General features: G+C 51.2%; 1 protein-coding gene across 5 annotated transcripts in view; it reads right to left on the bottom strand.

Annotated features, from left to right (window-relative positions):
- RPH3AL (rabphilin 3A like (without C2 domains)) overlaps positions 1–21,628 on the bottom strand; it is a 158,134-nt gene that overhangs the window by 9,961 nt on the left and 126,545 nt on the right. For all 5 annotated transcript variants that reach the window (XM_081220050.1, XM_081220047.1, XM_081220048.1 and 2 more), the window contains one exon: positions 16,474–16,648. In XM_081220050.1, coding sequence (XP_081076176.1) covers positions 16,474–16,648 — 175 coding nt within the window. The remainder of the gene's footprint in view (positions 1–16,473; positions 16,649–21,628) is intronic.

The raw sequence follows: 21,628 nt of genomic DNA, 5'->3' as shown, positions 1-21,628 counted from the left end.
GTGTGTCTGAAGGCTGATTTTTTCCCTCTCATTCCCCAAAGGCTGAGTCTAGGATGGTTCGGTCAGTGATGAGCACTTGTATTCTGCCCACGTGTGATTTTCAGATTGAAAATGGGAAAACACCAGGGAGAAGACGGTCCCGAGAGCTTCCCCAAGAAGGAGGTGTCACTAAATGGATTCACCCGGGCTCTGCCAGGAAGCAGGGAGGAGGGCGGCCTCCCCCTCAGCCCCCGGACCACTTGCTTGGGGACCTGGCGTCCCTGAAATTTTCCCATCATGCCGCAGCAGGGCTGCCCCACTCCGCCCAGCTCTCATCCTCAGAAGCGGACAGCCCCAGCCCCAGCCATGCCCGCTTCTCTGGGGAGAGGCCAGCTTCTTTTTTTCTTCCCCCCTGGCTCACTCTTGGATGGATTTGCAATTTGACTGTCACCATGGAAACTCAGAGTTTTGGTACATGAAGGTGGGGGGAAGTCTTCCCTTTTGGAAAGTCTTTCCTGACTGCCTCAAAGAACGTGTGGCAGCTGCTGGCTTGTGGAGATACCTTGCCTGGGACAGTCCAGGGGACAGGCAGGATGCTGGCCACTGGACCTCACAGCACTGCACTGGGATTTGGGGGACCTGCTTCCTGCCTCTGCTCTGCCACCATCTCTCTTTGTGACCCTGGGGACACCTCTCAGGGCTTCATCACACACAAAAAGAGGCCAACCTAGACAGCCACTCTGGGTCTGAATCCTAGGATTCAACTTCAGGTCAGGTTTGTTCCATCAGTGGAGAGACTCCAGTGCCCAACTCTGGTTGAGAGGCGGGGAGATGTGACTTCTGGGCCACACAACATCTGCCTGCCTGGCACAAGGACAGCCAGCAGCCTGTAAGCTTGGGAGGCCCTTGTGAGCAACTGCTGCTCTGCTTGGAGGCTCCCAAAGCCCCAAGAAATTACGGGAATTAGAGAGGAAGAGAGATATTTTCAGCAAACATTCTGCCAAAGGCAAAGCAGATGGTGGAAAATTTTGCATACTAAAAGCAAAAAAAAAAAAATTTTTTTTTAATGTAAAGGAAAGATAAGGCCCTGGGGAATGCAGAGACGTCCCCAGTTAGCCTTACCCAGCCCACCAGGCGGGCACAGCTGCAGAGAAGAGTCACAGAGCTGTCCCCATGGGGACGGGCGAGGGCTGCCCCACCTGGGAGTAGGGCCAGGCTTGCAGCCTGAAATCCCACCAAGGTGCCTCCCGAGTCTGGGGCTCTGTCTGGTAGCAACAGCACCGAGGTGCAGGGGTGGTGCAGAGGCTCCGAGTCACCCAGTGTCCTCGCTCTGCCACTTCCCAGCTGTGGGACTCTGGGTCGGTGTCTTCACCTCTCTGTGCTCAGCAGGCCCACCTATGAAATGGGGCAATGATGGATCCTTTCCTGGGTTGTTGTATTAATAGAGATAACACAGGCAGTGTCTGGCACATGGTAGGTGCCTGATAAATGGGAGCTATTTTATTTGATGGGGTGGGGCATCCTGAACTCATGGCCCACACCATCTGGCACAGAGCTGGCCCCTGCACTCACCATGTTCGGTGCCTGGGCCAACCTCACAGGGGTGGACTCACCTTTTCCAGGGGAGCTTAGATTTCCAAGTTGTGTTTCATAAGACATTGGAGGCACTAGGTGCCTTCAGAGGCTGTTTGGAGACCAAGCTGGGATTTGAACCCAGGCCTAACTTTTTTTTTTTTTTTTTTTTCTTTGCGGTACACGGGCCTCTTACTGTTGCAGCCTCTCCCGTTGTGGAGCACAGGCTCCAGACGCGCAGGCTCAGTGGCCATGGTTCACGGGCCCAGCCGCTCCACGGCATGTGGGATCTTCCCGGACCGGGGCATGAACCCGTGTCCCGTGCATCGGCAGGCGGACTCTCAACCACTGCGCCACCAGGGAAGCCCAGGCCTAACTCTTGTTGGAATCTCTGCTCTTTCCTCCTCACCCAGGATGCAGGGCACCCCATGGTCTGGCCTCACCCCAAGGGCTCTGGGCCCCTGCAGGCAGGTCAGTTCATCCTCTGTCTCCTCAACATGGCTTTTCCCCCCAGAGGCAGGGGCCGCAATGTGTGTGAGAGAAACGTCTAGTTCACTCCCAACATCTAGGGTTGAAATCTAGCTCTGCTTTGGACACTCCTGGACAAATACCTTCATCTCTCTGAACCTCAATCTTCTCATCTGTAAAATGGAGCCAATAACAACTACCAATAAAATAAGACCAAGAGATCAAGTAGGACATAAAGCACTGCAAGTCTAAACAGCTACACGAGCCTCTACATAGTTTTGAAAATTAGATGCCAATTCATCCTCCAGGAACCCATCCAAACCGTGCCTCTGTTGGAAAATTTCTCCAGCCCAAGGACGGAAGACAGGCCCTCCTTCACTCTCCCCACAACTGCTGGGGCAGCTCTTCTGGCCCCTCTCAGACGACCCCTGGCATTGCATTTCTTTTCCTACAAACACCTGCCTCGACTTCCCCAACTGTACCAGGAACCCCTTCAGGGCAGGGTCACGTCTTAACTGGTGTCTGGCTCCTTCCCTCAGCCCCCATCACTGGGCCTCGGGCCAAGCAGGCACTCAGCAAATGCGTGCTGACTGCTTTCTGAAAAAGCCTCCCCAGGAGAGAACGCGGCACTGCGTAGAGACAGCGGGACTGATGGTGGTCAGCAAGGTGGTGGCGAGCCAGCTCGGGCTGGGCTGTCCACCAGGCAGGCGCCTCCTTGCAGCCTCTCCCAAAAGGACACTCGAGTGGGACGAGCGAGCCAGGCGATGGGGGCCTCAGCCTGAGCTAGGCACAGACTAATGGGGGGAGGGGCTGTCGGAGGCCGGTTGCCATGGACACGGGATGAGTGGGCTCTGGGGAGAGGAGTGCACTGTATTCATGCAAAACCTTCTCTTCTTCCAAACCCCAGGCCCGAGGACGAGGACGGGCTCTTCCTTTGTTTTGGAAACTCCCTCCAGGGTCCCAGAGAGTCAGGGTCTGGACAATAAGAAAGGGAGTCCCAAGGCTAGGGGGCCTGTCCTCATAGGGATGGGCTGGGTGGAGCCAGAGAGGCTCAGAGCCTGCCTCCCTCCCTCCCTCCTGGACTCGGAGTCAGGAGATCCGGGTGACCCTCCCTGTCCAGCTGCCTGATCACCCTGGGCCTCATTTCCTCATCTCTGAGGTGGGGATAGTCACAGGACCACCACAGAAGGAGGGGTGAGGGAGTGGGACCCGGAAGCTCTCCTTCCTTGGTCCCCCTTCCAGGCTGCCACCTGGGACCTCAGCAGGGACAGCACAGACCAGGCCAGGAATTTAGAGTTGGGGAGTGGAGGGTTTCCTATGCTTACTTATTCATTTGCCATTGATTTTAATTAATTTCCTCCTTGGGGCTTGCAGACAGACAGGAGGTACCAGATACTGAAGGCGAATCTTCAGATCAATGGTGATATGGTCGCCAGCACTGAAATCCTGTGGTCCTGCCCTGGCTGGAGGAGCTCCAGATGGAATGAGAGATGGACGGATGGAAGATAAGAACAGCTCCTTCCAGAGAGAACATGATACTCTGTAGGGGAGGTGGAGAGTGTTCAGGGAAAGGAGAAGCCAGGAAGGACTTCCTGGAAGGGGTGGAATTTAAAGATGGTCATGATTTTGGCAGGTAGAAATGCTGGGACTGGGGTGTGCCAGGCATCCCTGACAGAGAACAGGAAACGCAACGGCCAGGTGGTGGGCTTCTCCAGGGCCAGGATAGGCTCAAAAGGAAGGCTCCAGACTCAGGCGCCTAGGGGACGAGGGGCTGGTCTGGCTTGGATGTGCTCTGCACTATTTCTCTCTGGCAGGTTATTGCTTCTGATCTGTGGCAGAGATGAAGCAAAGTGGGTGCATACAGTTCCTGACAGTTCGTTTGCTGGGATGCAAAACGCATCTTCATCCACTCCATGACGTCAGTGCTCTCTCTCTGTCCTTCTTTCGGTCTCTGTGCCTTTGTCTTTGACTTCATCTCTTTGTGCCTCTCTTGTTGATGGTTTAAAAAAAAGCTGTCTCTCTGCCTTTGCTTCTCTTGTCTTTCTTTCCCTCTCTTGTGTGTCTCTGTGTCCCTGTGTGTTTTGAGTCTTCTTGGGTTTGTCTCTTGATCCCTATTTCTGTTTTGGTCGGTTTCTCTCACTCTCCAGTCTCTGCACATGTCTATCCATCTGTCTCTGGGTCTCCGCCTCTGTCTCTGTCTATCACGTCCCCTCAGAGTCTGGCCTCAAGGTGTATCCCTCAGGTTCCTTCACCAGGGCTGGAATCTCAGTCCCTGCTCAGGCCCATGGCATCTGATCTCAGAGCCTAGGTGGGGGGCTGGGCTGCCAGCTTTGCTTGGACTCCATGTGGACCCCAGGAGTAACTGAGGCAGGGGCGGCCTGGCCCCTCCTTCCTGTATGGAGATCACCGGACAGACAGCTTCTCCCAGCCTCTGCCGCCACTCCTGGACCAGCGAGCGGAAATCATCCTGGCCCCATCCGTGGGGCCGGCCTCCACCCCGTGATGGACAAGAGGCCTGGGGAGAGGACTGCTGAGCTGAGTGGAATCAGCACCGTTATCTCCGAGGGCTTTGTTGGAGTCAGATAGGGCAGGCGGGCCCAGATTAATTCACTTCACCAGGTCCCCAAAGGCCGAGAAATCTAGAGTGGGCGGAATTAAGCTGCAGGTCCACACGGCGAGGCAGGTGAGTGGCTGGAGAGGGGTGTGCTGTATTGCACGTGGCGAGAGTTCTGCAGTCATCTGCTCAGCTGAAGCCGGGCTGCCTGGGGGTGGGGCCTGTTTCCCCAGTTCAGCTCAGATGGCGGATTGCAGGGTTGGCAGGGGGCAAGGAGTCCCAAGACCTTATCTTGAAGCTGGAGTCATCCAATCAGCTGAGGCTGTCATCGGGTTGGGACAAATTAGAAGCGAAAGCCATGCCCCTGACCTCTGTGGTGTGGCTAATGAGGGCCTCCTGCTCTTGGAAAATCAACCCCCAGGCCAGCGAAGATGCCCAGGACAGGCAAGAGGGCTGCAGGGGGCAGGGGTGGGGCGCAGCAGTGGGGACAACGGTGGCTCCTGGAAGCTCAGGGCTTCTATTCTGGGGGTGGCCCCTCCCTTCACACACGCCGGCACCGAGCTAGCCCTTCACCAAGGGCTCCGAAGGTCACGACAAATTAGTAACGCGTGGGCTTCTCTTTCAAAACCCAGCCACGCAAGACAGGGCCAGGCCTCTGCTTCCCTGAGACTAGGGAAAAGGGCAAAGTTTCCCGAACACCATGGGGATTTCTCATTGTGCGCACGCCGACATCCCCATGTAAATTATCTGCCTTAGTTTCCTCTTCTGTAAACTGGGACGACAGTAGTACCCCCAGCACCGGTGTCGGGGGGGTTACACAAATGCACAGAGCCTGGCATGGGCTGCGGTCCACGGCAGCTGAAGCCTGAGACCTGCCTCTTTCACCTGCACAGACCAACGGGCAAGCGGCACCCAGGCCCTCAGCTGAGCCTGGAAGAACGGTGGCCGCATAGAAGACTGACTGTCAGTGTTTGCCCAAGCGGGGCTCACAGTGGGCTCGGGCAACTCAGCACCACCACCCCCTCTCCTGCCCCCAGTGGGATGGATGGCATTCCCATCCCTAAACAGCTAGTGGGAGCCACAGACAGGATGGTCCAGCTATGACTTGTTTTTGTTTATTTATTTTTTGGACCCAAACAGCAGACCTACACCATGAAGACCGGGGTCAATGGCCTTCAGGGTGCCGGGCTGGACACACAGCACCCTCCTCAGGTGGTTCAAAAGCAGCCTCTCCTCCCTCCTCTCTGAGCAGTCCTGTCTGGTTCACATCTGTGTGTGTATTTGGTGGTTTCTATTATATTTATACATTAAAAAAGCCCAGGTACTTCCAGCTGCCCAGGACTCTAGAACCCATGCAGTGTGTAAGACGAACTGAGACAGGGAAGGTGATAATGAAGCATTAGGGACAATCTCGGGGACAGGACCGTGAAAGGAAGACTCAGGAAGTTCATAAGCGCTTAGTGACCGGTTACCACAAACACAGGGCACGGGGTGGGGGGAGGGGGATGGGATTTCACTGGCAGCATATACCCGGAGTGTGTGTGTGTGTGTGTGTGTGTGTGTGTGTGTGTGTGTGAGTGAGTGAGTGAGTGAGTGAGTGAGTGAGTGAGTGAGTGAGACGGGGCCACTGCTGAAATGGGGCTGGTCTTTCCGGTAGACGCAGCCTCAATGTACAGTCTGGGAGCTGCTTTACCACCTGTCAGAAATTCCTCCATAAAGTCTCATCCCCTTGGATTTGGAACCATGAGATATGAAAGCTGGAAGAGAACGGACTCTCTGTCTCAGTCCTCGTCATCCCCATCCTTCTCATGGGGAAACCAAGGTCCAGAGAGGAAGAAGGACTTTAAAAAACTAAAGTTTTCCTGCCCGGGGATCCCCTATGAAAACACAGGAGCTCTGCAAGGCCCTGGGGGCGACAGTGGTGGGTCACCTCCACAGAAGGCACAGAACCACCGTGGGCGGGATTTGTGGGGTCAGGGGAGGAGAAAGGACGCCCAGGTGTGCCATGGTCAGGCTCCTGTCTCCCACTGGTCAGGTGAAGGGTCAGTGAGTGAGGTGGGCTGGATATGAGAAGCCTTCACTTCCACAGAGACGTGTGCCCACTGTTTTTGCAACAGGTGTCCCTGTTGGTCTAACTTCTAGTCTCTCTCTTTCACTGGGATGTGGAAACAAGAGCTATTTCACTTTCTCCTTAATAACCCAGCAAGAGTGATGATCAAAGAGCGTGAGAGACAACAGGGAGGGGTGGGGACTGCAGCAAACCAGAGACTGCAAGGCCTGTGTGAAGGGGGAAGCTGCCACTTAGCCTGTCCAATTTTTCCAGGGAGGGGCAGTATGCCAGACCTTCTGATTTTCAAAAAAGAAGACAGAACTCCATATTCTTTTTTTTTTTTTTTTTTTGCGGTACGCGGGCCTCTCACAGTTGTGGCCTCTCCCGTTGCGGAGCACAGGCTCCAGACGCGCAGGCTCAGCGGCCATGGCTCACGGGCCCAGCCGCTCCGCGGCATGTGGGATCTTCCCGGACCGGGGCACGAACCCGTGTCCCCTGCATCGGCAGGCAGACTCTCAACCACTGCGCCACCAGGGAAGCCCCTCCATATTCTTTTTAATGAACATTCTCTACCTTTAAAAAAGTTGTCAATGAATTTAAAGCAGTGAGTCGGATCGAGTCACTGTTCCATCAGTTTGCGACCTGTAATGCCGGCAAACGTCCAACCCACCCAGGACAGATGGCGTCCCACCTCCAAACGATGAAGCCCTCCTGCTCTACACTGCCTCCTCCTCCAAGCCTTGGCCAGCCTGCCCCCCGCCTGCCCCCTACAACACACACTCCCAGCTGCTCTGAAGGCTGCAGGGAGTTCATGTACCACGTCCAGCCTGGTGTGATAGAAACGGCAAGTCCTGAGTCTGCTGGGGAAACACTGGGGGTGAGTAGGGAGTGGGGGAGAGGGCAGCTGAGCGCCCCGAGGAGCTTCCAAAACACTCATGTCTCAGGAACAGAGAAAGAAGGAAGGCGGCATAGCACCAACCGGCTCTGGGCAGTGAGCAATCCTGTCTGAAAATAAAACATTTTACAATCCACAACCGTGGCTCATTAAGAATGAATGGATGTACTGGTATAAATAGCATGCTGCGTTAAGAAGTCAGGAAACAGCATATGCGTTTGATGGAAAAACGGCTGCCGCGAAACTGCTGATTAGCTCAGTCGGCTGCAGCTCTGTGCTAACGAGACAGAGGTCTCGGGTTCAAAGCCATGTGGCTTTCTCAATCTTGGGCCATAGACTGTGTCCCCATCCCCCCAGCCCTGGTCACAACATGGGGTCATAACTCTGGATACATAGTAACAAGCCCCATAGTAAGCTTCCCCCAGTTTCTGAGCCATGGTATCCCTACTATAATATCCAGCCGCTGCTTGAATGCTCCCAGTGACAGGGAGCTCACTGCCTTGTAGGATACAAAACACCCAATTCTGTGATTCAGTGGTTATTGAGCAAGAGATACAAATTTCTCCCTGCTGTCCCAGCTCTGCTTTTGGGGAAAGCAGCCTCAATTGGGCGTAACGGGCCACACCATCTCTAATGTCTGACAGGTTACAGGCTTGATGCATAAAGGGCATCCTGAGCAGGAGGGAGTTGGGCCAATCATGTCCTCCCCAAGTGTGGACATGGGTCCTGAGAGTGGGGGCAGAGGCTGAGACTGAAGGGCATGCAGACTTGCAGCTGAGTACCAGCTGCTGGACGGGCAGAGGCTGGGGAATGGAGCTGATCCAAGAGTTCCCTGAGAAGCAGAAGAAGATGCTGCCATATCCCCCCATCCCCACAGGCCTCGAAAGCCTAACTCTCCATCCCTGCTTCTGGCAGAACTTCCTCAGCAGCCTGGCAACCGAAAACCCTTGAACCAAGTCCGAAAGGGGAAAGCCAGTGTGTGTGGCGATTTGGGCAAGAGCTTTACTCCGAGCTACACTCAGAGGGGAGGAGAGTGGGCTGGGATTCAGAAGCCTGGATCCCAGGCCCTCTTAGCTGCAGCCTATGTGACCTTGGGCAGACATCCCACCCCTCATCCATCACTTAGAGTCAATTTCATGTCCTTAGCTGCCCCATAGGCTGTTCTGAGCATCAGATGAGATAATGGCTGAGAGTCAAGGAGCTCTGGCTGAGGCCAATGCAGTACCAATGACTCGGCTTCTCCAGGGGGACAGGAGATGGCGGCGTAGGGGCGGGAAGGCTGGCTGAGGGTTCATTCCGGAAGGGCGGCCCCAGGAAAACATTTGCAGCTGAGCTGAACCAGACTGCTTAACCCAAACAACCTCGAAGCTTGCTTTCACTGGACTGCAAACAGAACCACAGTGCAGGATTTAAAAAAAATTTTTGTATAAAACCTAGTGAACCAATAAAGTGATAATGAAACTCTGATTTTTCTTAAAACAACCCAGCTGGAAAAAATCCAAAACCTCAAAGTACTTTTCCAGAACAGACCTTGAAGTGACCAGTGTGTCATTCTGTTCAGTTCCACCCAGGAAGCCTGTGCTCTGCTCAGGGGGATGACGGAGGGTGGGAGGAGGGAGGGTTCCTGTGGAGGGTCCTGGGGAGGGATTGCACCCGGGCCTCAGTGGGGAGGGGAAAGGGAGTTTGCCTCGTGGCTACTGGGCGCTCAGGGCACCTGCCTGTGCTCAGCTGGGGCTTTTTGGGGTCTAGCGGGCCGGGCAGAATGGAAAGGCCTCCCTGGTCTGGCCAGTCCACAGGGCAGTGACGAAAGCTTTAGATGGCGATGGGCCCCCGGTCCCCAACCCCTGCCTGGCCCCAGGCTCCCTAATAGAGGTGAATACAGCAAAGCCTCACAGATCCAGGAGTCGGTCTCCTAGGAACCTCGGCTCTCTGGCTCCCATCTGAGAAAAGGACACACATCCTAAAATACCCCCGGAGCACTGTATGGACCCGAGACTTGGGGCTTCAGCGCTGCCCCCATCCCATCCCAGGTGTACAGCCACAGCTGGGAAAGGCGGGGCAGGCCAGCCACAGAGCAGACCCAGGGCAGTGCTATCTCCCAGTCACAGCACTGGAGGCTGAAGAAAATAAGCGCCATCACATTAAGTGTCCTCGGCCTTGGAGGCAGAGAAGCACAAAATCCTATCTGAGAAAAACTGCCACATGTAACGACTTCAGTCAGATCAATTCAGCTCTCCATCAATAGGGCATCAGGCTCCTCCAGCATAAGTACCAGCCTGCTTCTATGATAATGCAAGGCTGCAGAAGGGAAAAGCTTAATTTTCCAGCCTCCTCTTTCAACTTTCTTCTTTTCCTTATAGTGATGGCTGGAACTGTAGCAATTATCTTGTGACCATGAGGGAAAGAGCAAGAAATATCAAGACATCTGTCCTGACCTCACTGAGCTGCTGAACCAAAGCTGCAGTTGCCTCCTCTAAGCTTTCAAGTATATGAGAAGGGCTTCCCTGGTGGCACAGTGGTTAAGAGTCTGCCTGCCAATGCAGGGGACACAGGTTCGAGCCCTGGTGTTAGAAGATCCCACATGCTGCGGAGCAACTAAGCCCGTGCGCCACAACTACTGAGCCTGCGCTCTAGAGCCCACGAGCCACAACTACTGAAGCCCGCGTGCCTAGAGCCCGTGCTCCACAACAAGGGAAGCCACTGCGACGAGAAGCCTGCACACAGCAACAAAGAGTAGCCCCCGCTGGCTGCAACTAGAGAAAGCCCCTGTGCAGCAACAAAGACCCAACGCAGCCAAAAAAAGAAAAAAAGAAAAGTATATGAGAAAAAAATGTAATCTCTTATTACCCAAATATGCCAGATTAATATCCCTACACCCAGCAAATATCTTTCCACACACTGCCCGAGGGTGGGAATCCAGCTGAGAGGAAAGATGCCTGCAGAAGGGGTGGGTCCAACTCGAAAGAGATGAAGACCTAAGAGCCCACAGTACTGGTTCCACTATTTACACCTTATATTTCACAAGGGAACAAAGAGGCCTGGGAGTACACAAAAACTGACTATATTTATTGCTGCCATAAACTTGGAGCGACGACCTGCCAAGGGAAAGTAGCGTGGAGCACGCAGTCCAGTTGGATTGATTGGGTGGGAGGGTGGAGCCCTTTCCCCAGAGGCAGCCAGGTCAGACCCAGGGTCGTCACAGGAGGAACTCAGGTCACACTGTTTCCCTACCCCATCCTGGAGAAAGAATGAATGTCCTGCTATGAGCAAGCTTGTAGGGGGCCCACCAAGGGGTCTGCATGCAAATCCTGGACCAAAGTCAACACCCAGTGTCCACAGGAGAGAGAGCATAGCCAACTCAGGTAGTCAGCCTACCTGTCCTGTAGGCGCCACCGTATCTCTGAGTTTGACACAGAGGAAAGAAACACTTCTAATCTTTCTCTAATACGTTCACTGTGTTATTTCTAACATTTAGATCTTTAATCTGTCTGCAGTGTGTTTCTGGATACAGATGGAATGGGATGGAAATCTAATTATGCTAGCCCTGGTTGATAAATAAACCAGTTATTTTCCCATTGAACTGAAAAGCTACCTATGTTTAGCTTCCATACATCCTTAGGTCTATTATTTTTCTATTCTGTTCCACTTATCTATATAAATATTCTATTTATTCTGGTGACAATACTACACTGTTTCTCTTGACTATAGTAACTTTAAAAAAAAATTGAAGTACAGCCGATTTACAATGTTTTATGTGTACAGCAAACTGATTCAGTTATACACACACACACACACACACACACACACACACTCTTTTTCAGATTCTTTTCCATTATAGGTTATTACAAGATATCAAATATAGTTTCCTATGCTATACAGTAGGTCCTTGTTTATCTAGTTTACATACAGTAGTGTGTATTTGTTAAACCCAAATCCCCAATTTATCCCTCCCCTCCTTTTCCCCCTTGGCAACTATAAGTTTGTTTTCTATGTCTGTGAGTCTATTTCTGTTTTGTAAATAAGTTCATTTGTATCATTTTTTAAGATTCCACATATAAGTGATATCATATGATATTTATCTTTGTCTGACTTACTTCACTTAGTATGATAACCTCTAAGTCCATCCATGTTGCTGCAAATGGCATTATTTCATTATTCTTTTTTATGGCTGAGTATTATTCCGTTGTGTGTCCTTTGATAAGATTCTATAATTTTCTCCATGTTTGACCTATAATTCTTTTTTAAAATTTGTTTCTGGGCATTTTACAATTTTTGTTGCAATTATGAATGGATTTTTCCAGTTCTAATTAGTCAGTATAGAGTAAAACTGTTGATTTTTTGGTGTGAACTATTGATTTACTTTGTGTCCTGTCACTTCTCAAATTCTCTTATTAATCCTGGTGGGTTGTTTTAGTAGACCCTCTTGGGTTTTCTTGGTATACAACTACATCACCTGCAAATAAGAGAATTTTTTCTTTTCCAATAGTGACAGATTATTTTATTTTCTTGCCTTGTTACATTAGTTAAATACTACAGAATACTGTTGAATGATGGTATTCTTCACTTGTGTTTTGATAGAACATGGCTTCAGTGCTTTATCAGTTAATATGATATTTGGTGTTACATTTCTGTTTTTGGGTAATTTCATCCTATTTAAGTATTTCCTTTTATTCTCATACTACTTAAACTTTTTATTTAACAGATTTTTTTTAACCTTGTAGAAGAAGACATTTCAAAGCAAGATAGGAAACTTATGAGCCACAAAGCAAAAGAAAGACATACTTGACTTCACAAAAATGAAAAGAAATTGTTTTTAACTGGCGAAATACTATAAGTAAACACTAAAGTCAAACAAAATATAGTCAAGGAGAAAACGGTTTGCAACCCATTTAATACCCCTAAGGAGCATCTACAAATCAGTAAGAGAAAATAAACAATATAATAAAAAATGAGCAATGAGTTTAAACAGGCAAGTTTTAAAAGAGGAAGCTTAGGGGCTTCCCTGGTGGCGCAGTGGTTGAGAGTCCGCCTGCCGATGCAGGGGACACGGGTTCGTGCCCCGGTCTGGGAAGATCCCACATGCCGCAGAGCGGCTAGGCCCGTGAGCCATGGCCGCTGAGCCTGTGCGTCCGGAGCCTGTGCTCCGCAAGGGGAAAGGCCACAACAGTGAGAGGCCCGCCTACCGCAAAAAAAAAAAAAAAAAAAAAAAAAAGAGGAAGCTTAAATAATCAATAAATAATAAGACATGAAGAGACGTTCAAATGTACAAATTAGAAAAATGAAATATCATTTTTCTTCTAGCCTACTGGCCAAAATGATAAACACCAAAAATATTCATGGCAGGCAAGGATGCAGGTATAGATAAGTATAAAAAACTATAACAGGGCTTCCCTCCTGGCGCAGTGGTTGAGAGTCCACCTGCCGATGCAGGGGACACGGGTTCGTGCCCCGGTTCGGGAAGATCCCACATGCTGCGGAGCGGCTGGGCCCGTGAGCCATGGCCGCTGAGCCTGCACATCCGGAGCCTGTGCTCCGCAACGGGAGAGGCCACAACAGTGAGAGGTCCGTGTACCGCAAACAAACAAACAAACAAACAAAAAACTATAGGGCTTCCCTGGTGGCGCAGTGGTTGGGAGTCCACCTGCTGATGCAGGGGACACGGGTTCGTGCCCCAGTCTTGGAAGATCCCACATGCCGCAGAGTGGCTGGGCCCGTGAGCCATGGCCGCTGGGCCTGCGCGTCCGGAGCCTGTGCTCCGCAACGGGAGAGGCCACGGCAGTGAGAGGCCCGCGTACCGACAAAAAAAAAAACCAAAACAAAAAACTATAACATTTTCAGAATATAGTTTGGTAATGTCTATTGAAATTTAAAACACACAACCTGTTTTTGGAAACCTGCCCTACGGAAATAGAAGCATCATATACATATAAGGATGTTTCAGTACTGTCTGCAGTGGCAAAAAGCCGGAAATCATTTGAATGTCCATCAATAGGTGAATAATTAAATCACTATATATGATATGATGGGATTTTACTCAGTCATTAAAAAGAATAAAGTAAAATCTATATATCTATTGACCTGGAGGGATGCCCATGATATTCTTTTAAGTGAAAAAAAGCAACATGCAGAGTTATGGGTAAGAGGCTATTTTTGTTGTTAAAATAAAAACAAAAGAAAACATAACCCTGTATCAAGTATACGTTGGTAGGAATAGGGAGAAAGGGGTTTGGAGATGATGGCAGGAGAGATTTTAATTCTTCATAGACTTTTGAATTGTTTAACTTGTTAAAAATTCATCAGGTATGCTCACGTAATTAAAAATTAACCAAGACAATTTAAAGGAGGAAGAAAAGGGACCTGCCCCAAAAACATCAATACATTTCACTTGATTGCTCTGTGGCCTGCAAAGTTCTTGGCTTCTATCTATTGATTCCCCTTCCTGTTCCAAGTGAAGTGAGCTGGGATGGTGCGGGAGAAGCTGGGAGACACAGGTGTCCCTGCCCAAGAGGGAGCGAGGGAGAGAAGAAGGTGGTGGGGAGAGAGAGAGAGTGAAAGAAAGAGGAGAGAGTGTGGCAGGGGCCGGTGACGGGGGGTGGTCAGAGAGAGGGAGCTGGTGTCAGGATCAGCTTCCACATCAGGGAGCAGGGACTGTGCGGCTGGCCCTGGAGACAGGGACGCGGGAGGAGAGCTGCCTCAGGAGAGCAAGGTGGTTTTCACAGCCTCCTGGGCTGTCCACCAGACCCCTGACACAGGGGAGCCTGAGGTCCTAATGAAAATCCCTCCATAGGCCTTTCAAACATCCCGGAGCAGGTGGGTAGTTCATTCCTTCATTCTTCCACTCAATCACCTAATAAGCATCTACCTTGTGCCTCTCCCATGCTACGTGCTGAGGAATCGGCCTGTTCAGGACAGGCACGGCCCTGCCTGCAGATAGCTTCCAGCGTGGTTGGGGGAGCCCACACCCCAGTGCTGGTCACTCTGTTTCTGTCTGGCCTAAGCTCAGTTGGGGCTGAATGGGGTGCTACGAGGGCCAGGCTTAGCAGACAGGCTCTGATCTGGACCACAGACCACAGCTCTGACCCCAGCCTGCTGCCTGGCACCCCGCACCACTGATGATGGGGCTGCAGATGGCGGGGGAAGCCACTTTCCAGCGGCCTCATGCTCTGGGGGCCTGGGGGGCTTCCAACCCAGTCTGCAGAGGGAGGCCGAGTTCACACCGGGGTCGGGGGGCCTCCACATTGCCTGGCCCGGCCTCACTGCAAAGTCAGTTAACAACGGCGCCAACTCCAAGTGTGTGGGCCGCGGGCCTCCTTGCCCACGTAATTAAAAGGGCATCTGTGTGTCTGCGTGGCTGAGGAGGAGACGAGAGAAGGTCCTGCCCTTCCCTAGGAATGTGTGTGCGTGTGTGCGTGCACGCACGCGTGCTCACGTGTGCCGCACTGGTGCTGGAGCAGACAGGGCACTGAGGCTCCTTGGGGTGAGGCCTCAAGGTCTCTCCTCCTCAATCTACGGGAAACAACATTCTAGACCCGCCAGTGTCCCCCAGCTTCAGCCTCCACAGCTGTATCTCTTCCCTCGGTCTGAGGGACACAGATGCACCCCAACTGGGCTGGGGCAGGAGAAAGCCCCAGCGCTGAGGGTGGAAAAGGGACTCCCCTCCGGCCGGCCGCCCGCTGCCCCCTGACTGCCCAGGTTGCACCTGCACTTGCCGTGGTCCCCACCGAGGCTGCTCTGTGGCAGTGATGGCAGGGAAGGTGAACTCATGGGAATTAGAAGGGCAAACAGAGCCCAGGAGAACTAGGCGGGAAGGCTGGCTGCAAAAACCCGAGTGATGCCGAGAAAAAGTATCTGGAGAACAGACGTCAAGCTGTTAATGCCAGTTATGTCTGGAAGGGCTGACCTACGGGGGATTTTTACCTCTAAATCATATGACAACTTTCAAAACTGTATTAATAAACATGCCTTACTTTTGTAACAAGAAAACCAAAGTCCAAATGACATGAAGATAAATGCCAGGTCATAATCCAAACATGGAGGTGTTCGAGAGCCCCTCAGAAGCAGCTGCCATGTCTACTCTCTTGGGTCCATCGTCCCCAGTAACAGGATAAGCCCTCATCCCTCTGGCTGCCATGTCTCATGTAGGACCCTCAGACCCTGAGCCTTGGGCTGAAACTCCGACATTTCAGGGCAGAAGGAGCTAAAGCCCCAAGGGCAGGACCCCACCTTTTGGTTCCAGCTCTGCCACACCGAACTGAGAAAATCCCTCCTCTTTTCTGGGCCTCAGGCTACTCATCTATAAAATGGGGCTACAAAATACCTGTTCTGTCCACCTCCAGAGTCTGTTGTGAGACCAGGAACTTTGAAAATAAAATCACAAGCACTAAAGCATCATGCAAGCAGTGGAGAGCCGTCCACCCCCCCCAAGCACTGTTATCATGACCCATGGGGCACGTTCCCCTTTTGATGGTGGCCACTTAGGACACACCCACATCAGTGCAGTCACCACAAACACCAAGGGGCCCTGGGCACACCGTCACTTTGCTTGTTAAGACCAGGGAAGCCAGGAGTCCCCCTTCCTGAGACAGAGACAAGCACTGAGAAGACGTGGTACAGACCTGCCTTAGAAAGATGCACTTTCATACTTTGCAAAAAACCTCAACTGACATCACATTTCTGCACAGATCCATAGTGCTGTCCATGGCACTGCCGCCCCCAAATTAGTGCTTGCTGGTGAAACGGCCCCCCGGGGACCCTCCTGATGCAAGCAAGCACCCTGCTGAGGACCAGCCACCCACGTGGTGCAGGCGGGGAGCCAAGGGCACAGAGAGGGACAAAGACCAGTGTGAGCCCCATGGAGGGGTGGTGGGCCCTGGCCTGGTGTGTGTGGCACTGCTCGGTTGGCTGATGGGTCAGATGTTGGTTGCCATCCCGGAGAGGGGGGCAGTGGGGACTTACCTCTCTCTCGGGCCCACGTGTAGACGCGGCTGCTCTCAGGACTTCTGGGCTCTTGCTCTGCTGGCTCCATGGGCAATGGTCGGAAGTGGGGGTGATCGGCCTGGCCGGCGGTCTTCAGGGGCAGGATGTACTTGGGGATCCCTTTGTAGAACCAGGCCCCCGACCTCTTCCAGACCTGGAGGGGGAGACATCTGCTCAGAGCCCAGGATGCAGAGCAGTCCTCCCTGTGCCCTGCTCCCAGCCGGCCCCGCCTCCCAGAAGGCGCCCAAGAGGCCACTGCAGTCCTCCGGCCTGTCCCTTCCCCTCTGGGCAAGAGGTCAGAGGAAGGGCTGGGCCAGCCACGGCCTGGCACTGACCATGGTCTTGGAGAGCTTCTCGGGATGTGATTATCTCTGTGGGGGGCACAGACGGCCCGGAGTTTAGTGAGAGCCACAGATTAGAATTCAGAGCAGCGAGTGCAGTAAGGCTCCTGAACCCTTAACGCCTGCTTCCGAAAACGCCAAGTGCTCTGTGATCTCTCTCCTGATGAAGGAAGTGTGTTCAGGGTATTTATAAGACGAGTGGGAGCATGTGAAGGAAGGAGGCGACCTTTTCTGAGAAGAGGAAGCCTTGGTGGCTCAGAGCAGATGTGTGGGTTTGAATCCTGATCTGTCATCCCGCAGCTGGGAGATCTGGACGCATCAACCTTCGTGACCCTCAGTTTTATCATCGGTAGGTGGAAGGCAGGAACAGTGCCAGCTCCCAGGGAGGCCATGAGGGTCAGGCTTGCAAGTGAATGTAAATTCCCGTAGCCTGCTGCCAGGCACAGAGCAGCCACTCGACAGACAGGGTGCCCACTATCGGCACTGTCACCCTCCTCTGTCATCTGGCAAACGTGCACAGCTTTACAACCAGGGGACCAAATCCCCTACTCAAAAGGGACAATTTAAAATCAAAAGGCCAATCATCAAAAAGTCTACAAACATGGGGCTTCCCTGGTGGCGCAGTGGTTGAGAGTCCGCCTGCCGATGCAGGGGACACGGGTTCGTGCCCCTATCCCGGAAGATCCCACGTGCCGCGCAGCGGCTGGGCCCGCGAGCCATGCCGCGGAGCCTGTGTGTCCGGAGCCTGTGCTCCGCAACGGGAGAGGCCGCGGCAGTGAGAGGCCCGCGTACAGCAAAAAAAAAAAAAAAAAAAAAAAAAGTCTACAAACAATAAATGCTGGAGAGGGTGGAGAAAAGGGAACCCTCTTGCACTGTTGGTGGGAATGTAAATTGGTACAGCCACTATGGAGAACAGTATGGAGGTTCCTTAAAAAACTACAAATAGAACTACCATATGACCCAGCAATCCCACTACTGGGCATATATCCTGAGAAAACCATAATTCAAAAAGAGCCATGTACCACGACGTTCATTGCAGCTCTATTTACAATAGTCAGGACATGGAAGCTCTATTTACAATAGTCAGGACATGGAAGTCAGGACAAGTGTCCATCGACAGATGAATGGATAAAGAAGATGTGGCACATATATACAATGGAATATTACTCATTCATAAAAAGAAACGATATTGAGTTATTTGTAGTGAGGTGGATGGACTTAGAGTCTGTCATACAGAGTGAAGTAAGAAAGAGAAAAACAAATACCGTATGCTAACGCATATATATGGAATCTAAAAAAAAAAAATGGTACTGATGAACCTAGTTGCAGGGCAGGAATAAAGATGTAGACATAGAGAATGGACTTGAGGACACGGGGTGGGAGGGGGAAGCTGGGGCGAACTGAGAGTAGAATCGACATATATACACGACAGAATGTAAAATATGTGGCTAGTGGGAAGCAGCCGCATAGCACAGGGAGATCAGCTCGGAGCTTTGTGACCACCTAGAGGGGTGGGATAGGGAGGGTGGGAGGGAGACGCAAGAGGGAGGAGATATGGGGATCTATGTATATGTATAGCTGATTCGCTTTGTTATACAGCAGAAACTGACACACCATTGTAAAGCAATTACACTCCAATAAAGATGTTAAAAAACCCAAATCAAATCAAAAGGCCAGAGTCTGCCCTGATTCTCTAGAGGACAGTGTTTCCCACTCCCCAACTCCTCTACAGCAACTGGATCTGTGGGATGTTAGCAGGGACCAAGCCAAAAAAAAAAAGAAAGAAAGAAAGAAAAGAAAAAAGAAGAGTTCTTCATCATGTCCCTCAAGAAGCACCAAGTTAAACCAAGCTCTGTTACTGCAGGACTTCTCAGAGCCTTTAATATACCAGTGTGCACAGGGCTCTCCAACAGAGCAAAAGGACAGACAGTGCTTCCCACTTGGAACCTACCCAGCAAGTTTTCCTAGAGGAACTCAACCCTAGTAATGGGTCTGCAGAACCTTAAGTGTAGCACTTACTGTTCCCTCGTGGAGTGAGGTGTATCTATTTCTCCAAGTAGATGGCAGTCACCTCCTTATGCTCCAGAGTGCCAGGCACAGGACCACTGAATCCAAACACTGTCCTGGGCACGAGTCACTCAGCCCTCCCCACCAGCTTCCCTGTGCAGAAGGGCCTGCTTTTGTGTGTGGCTCTTGAATAATGTAGAGATGAATGCTTCTTGGAGCTGCCTTGGAAAACCCTTTCTGATCCTCTCGCAGTCCTCCTACGATATGTAGTTATTTCTTTGAATCAGTAATACATGCATATGATCTAAAATTCACAAAGTGCGAAATTAAAATGTCTCCTTTCCCATTCCCAGAGGCATCTGGTGATAACAGTTCCTTGAGGAAGCTCTATTATTATTCCCACTTTCCAGATGGGAAAACTGAGGCTCGGACAAGTTAAGCAACTTGCCCAAGGCCAGCCTACCATTCTATTGGCCTCTACTCCACACTGAAGGTTCCCAGAGTCTCATCCCAACAGTTTACAGATGTGAAGTAGGGGCTTGCTAGATTGTGGTTGAGCAGGGGGTAAATCCTCAGCGGGTCAGACATCACCATCATGGATGATGCTAAGTGTCTAGATGCCTAGAGGGCAGGGAAGTGCCATATAGGGAGAGGAAATAAACACAAACAGCCGCCACCAAGGCTACCCTGTCCTTATAGAGCTGCTGTGTGGCTCCTGAGACCAGGTGTCCAAGCCCAGGGCCATGGGGGGCTGGTGAGGGGCTCACTCGGCCTCCCTCTGCTAAGCGAAGGCCTGGGCATCCATTGGTGCTGGCTTTGCCTGCCCTCCCCTGGGCATCCCAGACTCCTGCCCCCAACATGTCTGGGCCTTGGGGGTACCAAGTGAAGCAAGCTCTCGAAAGCCATCTATGAACGGTGGGGTCTGGGTGGGCTTAGGAACCGCATTGCACTGCCTCTCTGACCCCCACCATGGATGTTGCTTTGCCTTTTTTCCCCTGAGAAATACATACATACCATGCAAAATTAGGACAATAACAAAAAAGCAAAATGAGGAAGGTCACACAGATAGAGCCCTGCTTAACACTGTGTTGTGAATTTTCTTACACCCTTTCCTGGGCATATATACAATTCAGTTTTCCTCCCTCCCTCCTTTCCTTCCTTCCTTTTTGGAAGAATAGGGTCATGTAGATGCTATTATATGATACTTAACTATATATCACAGCAGTTGTACTGTGTTAATAAGTAACGGTCTCCACGTGAAACTATAGTTCTATAGTTTGGATTTATTAAACTTAATTAAATCAACCCTCCACTGATGGGAGTTTAAATTGTTTCCAATTTTTCACTCTTATGAACAGTGCTGCAAACATCATTGTGTCACACCCGTCATCAGACGGCTGTCGGTTACTGCCTTAGGAAATATTCCCAGGAGTGAAACTGCCGGGTCAAGGGATATGTATACATAGATGATGACGTATATTCTCAGACTGGCCTCAGGAAGAAAAGTCAAATCCCCAGCGGTGCACTAAGTGACTTCAGGACAGGGACCCCACATTACACTCTCAATTGTGTTAAAATACACACACTATAAAATTTACCATCATAACCATTTCTAAGTGTACAGTTCAGTATGTTAAGTACACTCACATTGTTGGGTAGCCCATTTCCAGAACTCTTTTAATCTTGTAAAACTGAAACTTTACCCATTAAACAAGTCCCCATGCCCGTCTCCCCCAAACCCCGGTGACCACTGTTTTACTTTCTGTCTACGAATTAAGTGGAATTGTACAGTACTTGCCTTTTTGACGTACATACAGTATTTGTTATTTCACTGAGCATAATACCCTTAAGGTTCATCAACATGTGTCAGAACTTTCTTCCTTTTTTGAGGCTGAATAATATTCCGTTTTATGTATACACCACATTTTCTTTATCCACTCATCCGCTGATGGACACTGGGTTGCTTCCACCTTTTAGCTGGTCCTTTATTTTTGTCTGTCTCTCTCACCAGAGTCTACCAGCTGGGAGGGAGGCCCAGGGCGTCTCTGCTCACCACTGGATCTTTAAGCTCCTAGCACATGCCTGACACACAGTAGGTGCTCCGTAAACACTGGCTGAATGACTGAATTGGCAGCCGTGGGTTGTTTGCTGGAGCGTGACCCAATCCATATAGTCTGTCGCCTTCCTGGGGAAGTGGCTGGAGGGTTTCACCCAAGTTCTTGTAAGTAATCAAGTGGATTTACCACTTCAGATTAAAAGGGGGATAAAGAGGGAGTGCCTAGCAGGGCGTGCCAAGGTGCACATCCCTGACCTTGAACTTCAGGGCACAAGGCAGCCATGTGCTCCCAGTCTTTCCTTTAGCACCAGTGAGACCCACAGCCCTGGCTGCCCCTGCCCACCCTGGCATATCACAGCCAGCGGGCCCCATGCCATCAGCTTCATTTCCTGTTGCAACGATCCACCTCCACCCCTACCACCCACTTAAAAAACACTGATCAGTCAAGTGCTTTTGGGAAACGGGATAAAGAGCACAAGATCCAAAGTATTAGGTTGAATTGCATGAAACTACTGATATTCAACCTTTTTTGTGTGTGTGTGTGTGTTCAACCATTTTTGACCTATAAAACCTCCTGTCAGTTTCATACAATTCACCCCGATATTTATGCGCAGCAGGGGCCATGGCCCCACGGGTCTGCCAGGCGTGCAGCACCTCCCTGGGGTCCAGAAGGCAGCTGAGTTCATTGTAACGGGGCCTTGGTCTGTCTGTTTCTCTCGTGCTGGCGCTG

Source organism: Mesoplodon bidens (genome assembly GCF_964165515.1).
Source record: "Mesoplodon bidens genome assembly, chromosome: 19".
Lineage (NCBI taxonomy): Eukaryota > Metazoa > Chordata > Mammalia > Artiodactyla > Ziphiidae > Mesoplodon > Mesoplodon bidens.
This window is presented reverse-complemented; position numbering and strand designations above follow the sequence as displayed.